The sequence below is a fragment of the Chroicocephalus ridibundus genome, chromosome 2, assembly GCF_963924245.1.
Source record: "Chroicocephalus ridibundus chromosome 2, bChrRid1.1, whole genome shotgun sequence".
Lineage (NCBI taxonomy): Eukaryota > Metazoa > Chordata > Aves > Charadriiformes > Laridae > Chroicocephalus > Chroicocephalus ridibundus.
The window spans coordinates 92,275,500-92,287,615 of NC_086285.1; the positions used below are offsets into that span (position 1 = coordinate 92,275,500).

At 40.1% G+C, this 12,116-nt stretch overlaps 1 protein-coding gene across 6 annotated transcripts in view; it reads right to left on the minus strand.

Moving 5' to 3' along the window:
- MTRR (5-methyltetrahydrofolate-homocysteine methyltransferase reductase) overlaps positions 1-12,116 on the minus strand; it is a 30,854-nt gene that overhangs the window by 11,936 nt on the left and 6,802 nt on the right. For 3 of the 6 annotated variants that reach the window (XM_063326190.1, XM_063326188.1, XM_063326189.1), the window contains 5 exons: positions 9,545-9,698; positions 6,326-6,443; positions 4,871-5,243; positions 3,382-3,504; positions 1,578-1,731 (listed from right to left, as the gene is read on the minus strand). In XM_063326190.1, coding sequence (XP_063182260.1) covers positions 1,578-1,731; positions 3,382-3,504; positions 4,871-5,243; positions 6,326-6,443; positions 9,545-9,698 — 922 coding nt within the window. The remainder of the gene's footprint in view (positions 1-1,577; positions 1,732-3,381; positions 3,505-4,870; positions 5,244-6,325; positions 6,444-9,544; positions 9,699-12,116) is intronic. The other 3 variants (XM_063326192.1, XM_063326191.1, XM_063326193.1) reach the window with 1 other exon arrangement.

The following is a 12,116-nucleotide window of genomic DNA, read 5'->3' on the forward strand; positions in this document are numbered from 1 at the left end:
ACTGTAGGCAGGAAGGAGAAAGTATCTCTCTGTGCCTATTCAAGGAGACCTTCACTTTGAACGTGCTGCTGACACTGTCTTTAACTTACAAACAGAGATTCAAGTTTTATGCAGTCAGGTAGCAGGGCTGATTTGCACAGAAAAACCTACTAGGAAGGAAACCCTTCAGGAGGGACAAAATTTTAAGCCCACGTTCCTATGAAGATCTGATGCTTTTGGCTCTCCATTACCTCCTCCTTTGCTATACCCTTCCCTTTTAATCGCTTCCTTTGAGAATGTGCTTGATTCTGTAACATCTGTAAATACTATAAACAGTACAAGTAGCATATCTGTGAAATCCCTCCACACCACACAATCTCTTGCTGCTTGCCTGTGCACGGTGGTTGGGCCCCGGACGGGGTGACACTGCCTTGAGCTTGAAGGTGCTCAGGTTGCTGAAGGCAGATTGTTAAAGAGCTGGGACCCTCCTGGGACCTTTTTTTCATTTCTTTGGGTTTTTTTTTTTTTTTTTTGAGGAAGCAGGTGTGTTTGGGGTGGTCTGTCCCAGAGGAACAAGGACAATGGAAACTGTCCACGAGGGGTGGTGCAGGGGGAGGGTGTTCAGCACACTGGGGCTGAGTAACAGCCAGACCAGCCCTGTGGACGCAGGGCACATCCCCAGTGCAGGGATCAGGCTGTAACCGATACTGGCTCTGCTCCAAATCTAACCCGTGACCCCTCCCAGCAGAGGTTAGTTACTGCAGTGGAGGTCAAGGATGGGGATCAGCTGGGCCTGGACATCCCATATGATGTTATAACGTAGCCTGTCATGTAAACTCACCTCATCAACAAGTGAGTTATTTGCCAATTCCAAGAACAAGGGTCCATTTACATCTCATACCTAAGGGACAAGTTGTGTTGCCCTCAACCATGCAGAGAATCTCACCATGGGATCTGATTTACCCATAGACTGGGACAACAAAGAGCCCTACCCCATTCTGAAGAACTAAAGGCACAACTCAGCAGAACCATTAAGGCACCAATTGCAAATCAAGAGAAGAGTAATTCTCACAGATCCAGGTACACAGGCATACCTTGAACCTGCAGCTACCCTTTCTGAGGTGTGGGATCGTAAGACTCAGCAGAATAGATCCACATAGACCTACAAGCCCCTTAAAAGGCCCTCTGCAGCAGCACTAAGTCTTCTGCTTCAGGAGGGCGGCCCTTTTACAACGTAGAACAGATCGATGTGAAGTGCTGTGCAGGGAGAGATTTTACTTTCAAGTGGGGGATTGTTAGGTTATGTGATTAAGGGCTCATCTCCATAAACATGAAGGAGCACAGAGGAAGAATGAGACGGATGAACACCAATGCCAAGCTCAAGTTCCCAGTCCAAAGCTAACTCACGTATAATAAAACCGGCAGCAGCATTATATGCATCCACTCCCTTTTTTAACACATCTCTGTGACTTCCAACATGCCTCCATGAAATGACAGCTGGTCCCAATACTGACAACAAAAATGCTCAAAAGTATGCATACCAACTACTACCAACATAGAAAGGAGTACTTGTTCATGACCAGTGCATCATACCGTACCTTTCTTTTTAGTGCCCTGCTTAACCTTTACACAAATGAAATAATCTCCTTTTTCAGAAAGTCCCAAGATTTGAAGAAGTTCTTCCACCTCACTGACGTTGTTGGGACATATTACACAGAAGGCATCTCCAGGCTGATAGTCAAAGGCTGTATCCTGTTTTAAGATATGAGATAATTTCTATTAAATTGTATCATAAACCAAGGCCAACAGCATCCCAATTTCTAACAGCAGCAATCTTCCTACTATCGCAGTCAGATGAAGTCGTATGTTCTTTTACTTTGTACTAGCACTTCACTGTTTGGACCACATCAGAAACTAAATATTCACGTTTTCTTTTCAGGTTTAACCTCACTAATTAGAAAAAGCTTTCCTTAACTGCTTTAAATAATTTGCACACTTTAATAAGAACTGCTGAGCAGCCTAAACAGAAGGAAAATAAATACGTATTAAGATGATGTGTTCTATAATCAGTCCAGATCATTAATTACTGATGTACTTTGTTTTCTCGTTTGAGAAGAGCAGAAAAATTAAGTGCTCATAATTAATGCAACTTTGTATAGAGATACATTATCACTTAAAGAAAATTTGCTGGTTAAACTATTTGATGAACTGTGACTGAAACGATCCCAACTGTTTCTGTTTTCTGGAGGAAAAAAGAAAAACAGCAAGGGCAGAGCACAGTGAAAATTAAAAGGTATCTCAGATCTTAAGACCTAGATTCTACTTAGTTGGCTGAGGTTCTTCTGCCCAACTGCTAAAACCCTACTCAAGCTTCTGCCTGCTATAGAAACATACAGAATTATACTTGCATCGTTATGTTTCTCTTGTGCATCAGGTGAGGTAACCTGCATACACAGGTTGTTGAGAATGTGAGGAAAAAAAGGCACAAAATGTTTAAATTTTCAGTGTGTGCTGATGACAGGATACATGTATACACACAAATATATGCAAAAAACATGTCATCTCAGAGACTCACTTGCTCAAAACTTTAAATACACTCTATTTATGACTGACATATATATAGGTCCCATGGAAATTGAAACAGATTAGGCTAATAGAGTCCAATAAAAATTAGGAACAAAACCACAATATCCCAAAGGCATAATTCTACAAATTTGGAAAACCGCTCCAAAGCAGCTTTATCTTTCTTTTAAAGATTTCTTGTAAAGTAATATCGAGCACTGTCCTCCTTTCATCTTCAAACCAGTATACAAAATATGATCTTCCCTGAATAAACTAAACCTGATTTTACGTCTAGGGTAATGGAGATTGGCAGTTTGAGTATTACGTTAACAAGTCAGAGCAACTGAATGCCAGAGGTAGAAACAATGCTCGAGAGCTAATGATTCTTATCACTTGATCATACTAGTCAAATTATTACTTCTGCAGATTGCCTACCATGAGGAATAGTCACAATTTACTATACAGTTTCTGAATATTTCTTACGTTGTATACTTAAAAACTGAAAGTTTAATAATTTTCAATATTTCCTGTTTCCCCTTCGCCACTGTAAATTCCCTTCAGAAAGGTATTTCAGTCAATACAACATCCATGGAACAACACAGAAATTAATTTGACACTTTATTTCTGTTTTGATGTCCATGGAGTCGTATGTTTCAGTGAACAAATCAAGCTTTGCATTTACAAAATGGAACAGTCTAAGCTGACATCCTGTTGTATAGGGAATTATTTTTCCTTTTTAAAAATTCCAGTAAATAATTTTCCCCTCAGTTATTATACATAACACACATGCATTTCACCCTTTATTTTAACCTACTAAAGAAAAAGCCATCACTAACTTACTGTAATATCAAGTTCTAAGAGCAATGCAGTTTTTACTGCATCTTCGCTAGTGAGCTGAACTGCTTTTGTAACTGGCACTTCAAAGGTTGTTCCCTCTGAAATGAGTGAGGACAGATGTGGATTCTGAAAAAGAGGACATGAAAACTTACACTAAAAATGCAAATCAGCTGAATGATGACTTACTACGACATACAGGAATTAGTGTTGCTACAATTTTTTTCAAACTATCTTAGGAAACAATTCAAAACAATGAGGAAAACCATGAATCTTCTATATACATAGAGTGTTTTTCTCTACATTTTTAAAATTCACATCCAAGCAGCAACCGGCATATATTCAACTATAAAAAGTCAGTAGGCTTGAACAGTCTAGTAGGCCTAAACTACCATCAAGTGCAGCTAGCCGTTTCCTTTTTCAAGAGCTGCCTTGAAAACAGCCAATTAGAGAATGGCATTTATGTTAAAATCCAAAACACTCCTGCCTAAGAAAAGGATTACTAGGTGTACAGTAGAAGTAAGAACAGAAGCTATTTAAACACATCATTGCAGATTTACAGATTAAGACTTTGGGGTACAGATGGAGTTATTGTTACAGGAAATTTATAAGAGGAATGGCTGGCCACAGATGCTATTGATCCAGGCCTGGATCTGCAGACCAACTTCCCAGCTTGGCGCCAGACCTCCCTCATTCCCACAAACTTGCCTGATGATCGGCACTCTTGGCTGATCCTGGCTGCCATCTCCTGGTTTGCATTGCTTGGGTACTGGGGAAGGGACTGGTTGTGTTACCACACCCAGCTCCTGGCTCCCTGTCCCTTGAAGAGCAGCCATCCCTCACTGCTCCCTCGCACAGATAACCAACACATCTGCCCTTTGGCAGGCAACTAGAAAAGTTTGAGTCACGCTTTCCAGTTCATTTTGAACACTAAATATGCCAACTGGGGATGATCCCCAGCTCATGCTAATTCTTCTCATCGCACAGCAGGTCTTTGTTCAACATGGATTCATAAGAAAAGCACACTGGCTTTTGATCGACAGTTCACCCTCCATTTCCAACAGTAAAATTATCATCAGGTTTTTACAATGACAAGTTTCTCTGTTACTAAATATGCAGCAAAATTTTGAGCAATTTTACACCCTCTTGAGGCATTCTGCAAGTACTAAAAATTTAACAGAAACTGTACTATACTCCTTTCTACAGGAAGACGTTTTCACCATCCTAACCTAAGACAGTGAAGATTTTAATTCTTCTATTCCTGGCATTGCAATGCCAAATTATTATTTAGCTAAAATATACGTCGACATGAGCATCCATAACTCATATGGTGGTAACTACATTTTCACAACATAAACAGACCTTTCACTCCTGCGTTCAGGGACATTTCTCCCTTATATGAGTATCCGCTTGCTCTTTTGAGCCGTATGTAGGAGTACACACTCATGCTGCTACCAGAGCTGGAGGCTTTCATCATTCAAAGTGAAGTCCTTACCTCACCATGGGTGTCCTGAAACTGCACCTCTATATATTCTGGTGGCAAGGCAGGAATATTAAGAGCAGACTGAGAGACAGGAGGGACAGAATGAACAAGTGAAGGTTCAGTGTCTCCAGCTGAAGCGACAAGACTGATGTCAACCAGTTTCTGTGTCAGGACATCAGAATTCATCACTCCCCCATCTTCTAGCTTCAAGTTCTGTACTTCTGAGCTTAAGTTTAGTTCATGCACTACATGGGGGGCTGCAGAGAGAGAGCTAGAAACAGCATCAACATCACTGCTCATGCCTTCTTTTTCTTTCTGCAATAGAAATGCTTCCTTGAGGGCAAGCCAAAGTCCATCAATCCAAGGATCAACCACTAATTCCAAACTGGAAAGGGAGAAAAAAAAAAAAGGAGAAAGGAACAGGTGAGTTATTGTGACTTACTGGACTGTTACAAGACTTTTACTGTTGTATTTTACTTACAAATAATGAAAAGACAACATTTCCATTCATTTTCCATTTTTAATATATATCTGCGGCTGTTACCAAGATGACTTTTTTGTTAAAAAAATATTTTAATTTAGTTTTGTTAAAAAAATATTTTAATTTAGTTATTACAACTAGGTAAATTTATAGAGTCTAAAGCATATAACAGCCTTACTCTTCTTCCAGTTTCTCATTTTTATTTTCTTACGCTGAACTTTATAACAGGAAGTTGAAGGGATGGTAGTAAAATATGCAACTTTTCATTGTGCAACAGCAATATCAATAGCTTACACTAATGTTCCATTTTTATTATTTTAGAACACAAGACATAAGTTTTATGGTTATGGTAATGTTTGTGTTCAACTGTCTCCTATCACCATGCACAAAACTGATATTATCTGCAGTTCAAAATAGGTAAGGCAAGACTGCAGCCTACCGGCCAGAAAGAGCAACAGAACAGGGAGTTGTTTTCTTACATAATTCCTCTACAGTGATAAAAAAAGAAAAAAAAATAAAGAAAAAAGGATGCTTTCTGGAACAGAGAAAAAAAATAGAAAATATTATAGGGTTTGCTTAAAGCAGCTCTACTGCAAGATGTGAGCTTGGATAAAGGTCTGATGCACATGTAGAGATTCCATTAGCCAGTACCACACGTACTGGGAACTGGATTTATTTTGATTTGCTTCAGTAAACTGTCTACATTTTTTAAATCCCTCCACTTATTCTGAATTACTTAATTTCTGTAACTGCTAGACACCCTCCATTTTCCCAGGCATTACAGATGTTTGCTCACGCTTTAAAAATGGAGTTCCATCTAATGGCAATTGAGACCGAAAAGGCATACTGTGTTCAGACAAGACTCATTCCTATGAGGTGCCGAGTATTCAATCAAACCGATTTCAAAGAGTTCAGAATGTTTAGCCAAATTCACATGTAATTATAGCATGCTGAAGAAATAAAATCCAAACTCATTCAACTCTCACCCTACACAATCATCTGCTAATCCTGTGTCATAGAAGTGCTGGGCACCAAGTTCTTGAAGTCGTCTGTCTACTGTCTTTCCACCATTACAAAAGAAGGTGTACTCTGAATCTCCCAGACCTAGCAAATTCAAGGAAAGAGTAATCATGTCAATCAGGCAGCCACCCAGGCTACACAGACGAAGATCTGCAAAGACAACACAGGATTTTCTGGCAGGCAAACAGAAGAATCTGATACAGAAAAGCGTGTATTACCAGGACACTCTGATGACCTTAAAAAAAAAATTGTGTTTGTCACAAAGTAGAGCTGAAAAAGCGGTTCCTCCCTCACAAATGTAAGACACAGAATCTCTCTGAAAACACTTTGCTTTCAATATTTCACACTTCAGAAGAATACTGCTTTAGTTTGAGGCTTTTAAAAAATACAAAACCATTCTCACAGGAAAAATGCAAGGAAATGAAATAATTAGAAAATAGTGAAATTGATAAACTGTATGTGAATTACCAAAATAAATTACCTCACCTTCAGGTTAAAATTGTTAATATATGTCAACAACACAAGGGAGAGAGTATTACAAGTAATTAAAAAATATTGGAACCTTGACAAAAATAAATCAAACACAGGAGTGATTTTAAACAATATGAAGTAAGAAATGTAGAAAAAGGTGCATAAAGGAATCTGGTCCAACATCCCCCTCCCCAGGAATCAGAGATTTCTTTGTAGATCTCCGTTTCACTGCACTGGGTTTTCTGCCCTTTAACAGTCATGAAGATGTTCTGTTAGAAGATGCTCTTTGTTATCAGTTAAACAGTCATTGGACTCAGGAGTTATGTTCATGGAGCACTTGAGATTTTAAGATATCAACTAAACCACTGACCCGCCCTAAAAGTGATCAACAACACATGTTTATCTAACAATCCCAAAGGTCAGGCAGTCTTCACAAATTCTGTAAGTAATCCACACCACCACTGTTTCACTACCCTAACTATCACAATTTTTCACAGCCTGACCCTTTCGTGTGTGTAGTTTCAAACCACTAGACCCTTATTATTCCCACATAACAATGGGTGGCAACGGACTATTCCTTTCTCCTTTATGATAGCCTTTTTTTTTTTTTTTCTTTTTCTTTTTAAAAGACTTCTGCTCCCTCTCAAGTATGGTACTTGGAGTGAACACTTCACAGGACAAAATGAAATGGATACTATGAATATATTTTAAGACTGGTAACTTTTTAGACTAGAATCACAAAACATGTTATAACTTAGATACTATAATAATATCTGTTACAACAAAAATCAGTATTAATACAATGCTTATCTTCATATATGCATATATGCATTCAGTCATCTATGAAAAACCTGACCATGTCACAAACCGTAATGTATAACTAGGCAACAGCATAACACCTTCTCAAAATGTTACATGTTTAGGATGCGTACATTTCAGACTTCCACATCATAAATCCACTAGAAATTTCCTCCTAGTGGGAACTTTCCTCACTAGAAATCTAGAAGTTTCCTTGCTCCTGCTCCTACCTATCAACTTAAACTTGTCAGGCAAAAATAACCTAGGTTCAAATAGAAGCTTCTGGAGTTTGTTTGAACACCACCTGGACACTCAACAAACTGACCTTACCATCAGCTCAAGATATGAGTGGATAGGGATAAAGTGGATGAGGGAAAAGCTGTGGATGTTATCTACTTGGATCTTTGCAAAGCTTTTGACACTGTTTCCCACAGCATCCTCCTGGAGAAACTGGCTGCTCATGGCCTGGACAGGTGTACTCTTCGCTGGGTAAAAAACTGGCTGGATGGCCGTGCCCAGAGAGTGGTGGTAAATGGAGTTAAATCCAGTTGGTGTCCGGTCACAAGTGGTGTCCCCCAGGGCTCGGTGCTGGGGCCAGTTCTCTTTAATATCTTTATCAATGATCTGGATGAAGGGATTGAATGCACCCTCAGTAAGTTCGCAGATGACACTAAACTGGGCGGGCGTGTTGATCTGCTTGAGGGTAGGTTGGCTCTGCAGAGGGATCTGGACAGGCTGGACCGATGGGCTGAGACCAATGGTATGAGGTTCAACAAGGCCAAGTGACGGGTCCTGCACTTGGGTCACAACAACCCCATGCAGCGCTACAGGATTGGGGCAGAATGGCTTGAAAGCAGCTCGACAGAAAAGGACTTGGGAGTGTTGGTTGACAGCCGGCTGAATATGAGCCAGCAGTGTGCCCAGGTGGCCAAGAAGGCCAACAGCATCCTAGCCTGTATCAGGAATAGTGTGGTGAGCCGGACTAGGGAAGTGATCATCCCCCTGTACTCGGCACTGGTGAGGCCCCACCTCGAGTACTGCGTTCAGTTTTGGGCCCCTCGCTACAAGAGGGACATTGAGGTGTTGGAGCGTGTCCAGAGAAGGGCTACAAAGCTGGTGAGGGGTCTGGAGGACAAACCTTATGAAGAACGACTGAGGGAGCTGGGGTTGTTTAGCCTGGAAAAGAGGAGGCTGAGGGGAGATCTTATCACCCTCTACAACTACCTGAAAGGAGGTTGTAGAGAGATGGGGGCTGACCTCTTCTCCCTGGTGACAAGTGATAGGACGAGAGGAAACGGGTTCAAGTTACGTCAGGGGAGGTTTAGATTAGATATTAGGAGACATTTTTTCACTGAAAGGGTTATTAAACATTGGAATAGGCTGCCCAGGGAGGTGGTGGATTCACCATCTCTGGAGGTGTTTAAAAAAGGGTAGATGGGGCACTGAGGGACATGGTTTAGAAGTGGCTCTTGTCAGGGCAGGCTAAAGGTTGGACTCGATGATCTTAAAGGTCCCTTCCAACCTCAACAATTCTATGATTCTATGATTCTATATATCAGATGCATTTTGCCAAATCTGTATTTTGCATATCAATCCTTAATCTGAAGTTATATTCCTTCTATTGATGAGTTTGACATTCAAAATTAAAATGACAATTATAAATAGTTTACATCATATTTTGTTTATGCAAAGAAAATTATACTATAAAAAATTGTTAGCTTACTTTCAGATCATTTCTGTGATGTTTTTCCTTTATTGCTCATAGAGTATATTACACAAAAACGCTGTTCATGTTATAAAAATAAATGTTTTATAAGCACTTAAAAAAACCCCAAACAGCCTATTCACAAGTAAAAAATACAAAAATCATTCACTGACAGTCAAGTGCTGCAATAATATAGAAAATACTAAATCACCTAGCAATCCGTACTGGAGATGCGCGAAATGATCAGGTGGCAAGGTTGTGTCTTGAATTTTCTTTACAAACTTGCGGGCAGTGTCTGGTGGGTCTCCAGTACCAGTAGTGGAAATAACAATAACTACAGGATCCTTCTCTGTTTCCAGGTTATACTGCAAGTAATAGAACAAGTAAGTTATAAGGTGCCATTTGATACCTAATTGTAGCCTTAGATATTATCTTTCACCCTCCCTTTTCCCAAAAGTACACAGAAAAATGTTTAATCTCATCTTACTTGTATTAAACCACAGAAAGCCTTCCAAGTCATTTGGGGGTTCAATTTATAATCTTGGCTGGAGTTTTTAAGACCAGACTGGGTAAAGCCCTGAGGAACCTGCTCTGACTCCAGCTGACCCTGCTGTGAGATAACCGGATGAAGTCCCTTCCAACCTGAATTATCCTATGATCCCATACACAAATGCTGAAGGGCAGCATTTTGAGCACGCTAGTACACATGCGAAGAATACTTCACAACTGCACTCAGATAGCTTAAATACACAATTCTACAGTATTTGATTTGTCAAGTGGAAAAAGTATTTTGCGTATATGATCACAATCACACAGTTAGCCATAATGCTGATAATTTCACACAGATAACTAAGGTTTGGCTGTACAAACTGTAGGGATCATTTCTAAGTTCCATTAGGGACCATTTGGTTCTGTCTGATAACTTCCATGTTACATCTGTCTTTGCCACTGAAAACCGCCTGTGCTTTGGGGGAACTAAGGTAGCTCTGAACAGAGATAATGAGTCACCATGCTCTACAGTCTAATTCATTTTGGCCCCTTCACCCTATCCCCAATTCATTTATCTCTCTCTTTCACATTTCCCATAGTTTTATGGGGGCTACTCCCATTACACCAGGTCGACAAGAACTGCCTATATTTGGGGCTGTGTGTCGGTTCCATAAATTCAGGTGTCATTAAACCATTTATTACTTCTCAAGTAAAAAGCATTCTGTTTCTGTGATTATTTCAGCTTTCCACTGATAGCAGGCTGCAGCATGATGCTAATGTGCTGTCCGTCAGGTCGCCCACACAACACGCTCTTTCACAGCACCCCAATGGGTTATGGGTTTTGAATCAAACTGACGGCGAGCCACGTACATGAAACTTCGAGTTTGAGGCATTATCTTCTAAACACTTCACTCAATAAATCACTCAAACCGTATCCCCTTCTCAAGGCATATAAAAAGTTAGCCCTTATATGTACCATCCAAAAAGGTTAGGAACACAAAGAAACAGTGTATCAAGGATGTCTGCTGTTGTCATTTTTTCCAAAACCTTCCCAAAGGACCAAAAACAGTTGCATGGAGCAACTTAAATTACCATCTGCAGTAGTGTCCTGCCTCTGACAGTGGCCAACAGCAGGTGTCTAGAGAAATATAAGAGAAGAAAGCATGCAAGGATATTGGCCAAGTACTTTGACAGACTTCAGTGAGTTGTGGTCCAGGGACGTTCCAAACAGAAGTTTTGTCTTTTACAAGTTCAGGTGACCTCCAAGTACCCACAAATTCACGAGACTTCCAAGACTGAACTATAAGTTGTGCAAAAAAAGGCCGTAAGGGTCGTGTTGCAATAACGCAGATTTTCAAAGCTTCCACAGCTGATTTTATAAGTGCAAATACAAGAGCTTCTGCGGTGCACTGTCACAGGTGACTACTGCTTTTACAATCAAAAGCAAACTCTTTAGGTACAAAATGCAAGGGTATACTGGTATCACATAAAAAGTTACACTACATGATGTTCCATTTAAAAAAAAAAAAAAGATACAAGCATAGAAAGTAAAAGGTAGTGTATTAGAACAGAGGTATGATTAGTTCACTAAATTTTTGCTTGCTCCACTACACAGTCCCCTCTGCAAACTTAAAGACCATTTTGAAGCCAAATGTTTGTCGACAGACTTCTTAAGAAGAAAATTCAAGGCCACCTAGCCTCTGGAAGCACAGAGGTCCTGCATTGATTTGTGTCACTCATCAAGAAGTCTGATGTATCACTAGGCCAGCAAGAACCTTTCACAATTACACGTTTTTTCACGCTACCTTCCACTTCTTCCTATACCCTTGTTGTTTCATCTTTTTCCCATTCTTTCTCCTTCCTTCAAAAGTACTCCTCAGCTGAGGACAGCAATGGCACAAAACAGCAGTGAGCAGCCTGCTCAAGCTGTGAACGATCGCTGAAGGAAGAGGATGGGATCAGACACCCAGATGATGTCTTACACAGAATAATACATATGATAGTAAATGTGCTTACTCCGGTAACTCATCCCATGGTGATCTCTATTTAGTCTCATATTTTACTGTTCCTATCTCACTTCCATTTCATTTCAGTCTTTCATCAAGCATAAAAAGCAACGACAGTAACCAACCAAAGATTTATGACCTTTTCTCACCTACAAGAGCGTAGGTGAGACACACTACTTGGAAACAGCCAGTGTTTCTGAGACTTGAGCAGTATTTGACCATTCATTTCTGTATGGCAACAGGATCACATTATGATTATTGACTCTGTAGCCAGCTATTCCATCCATC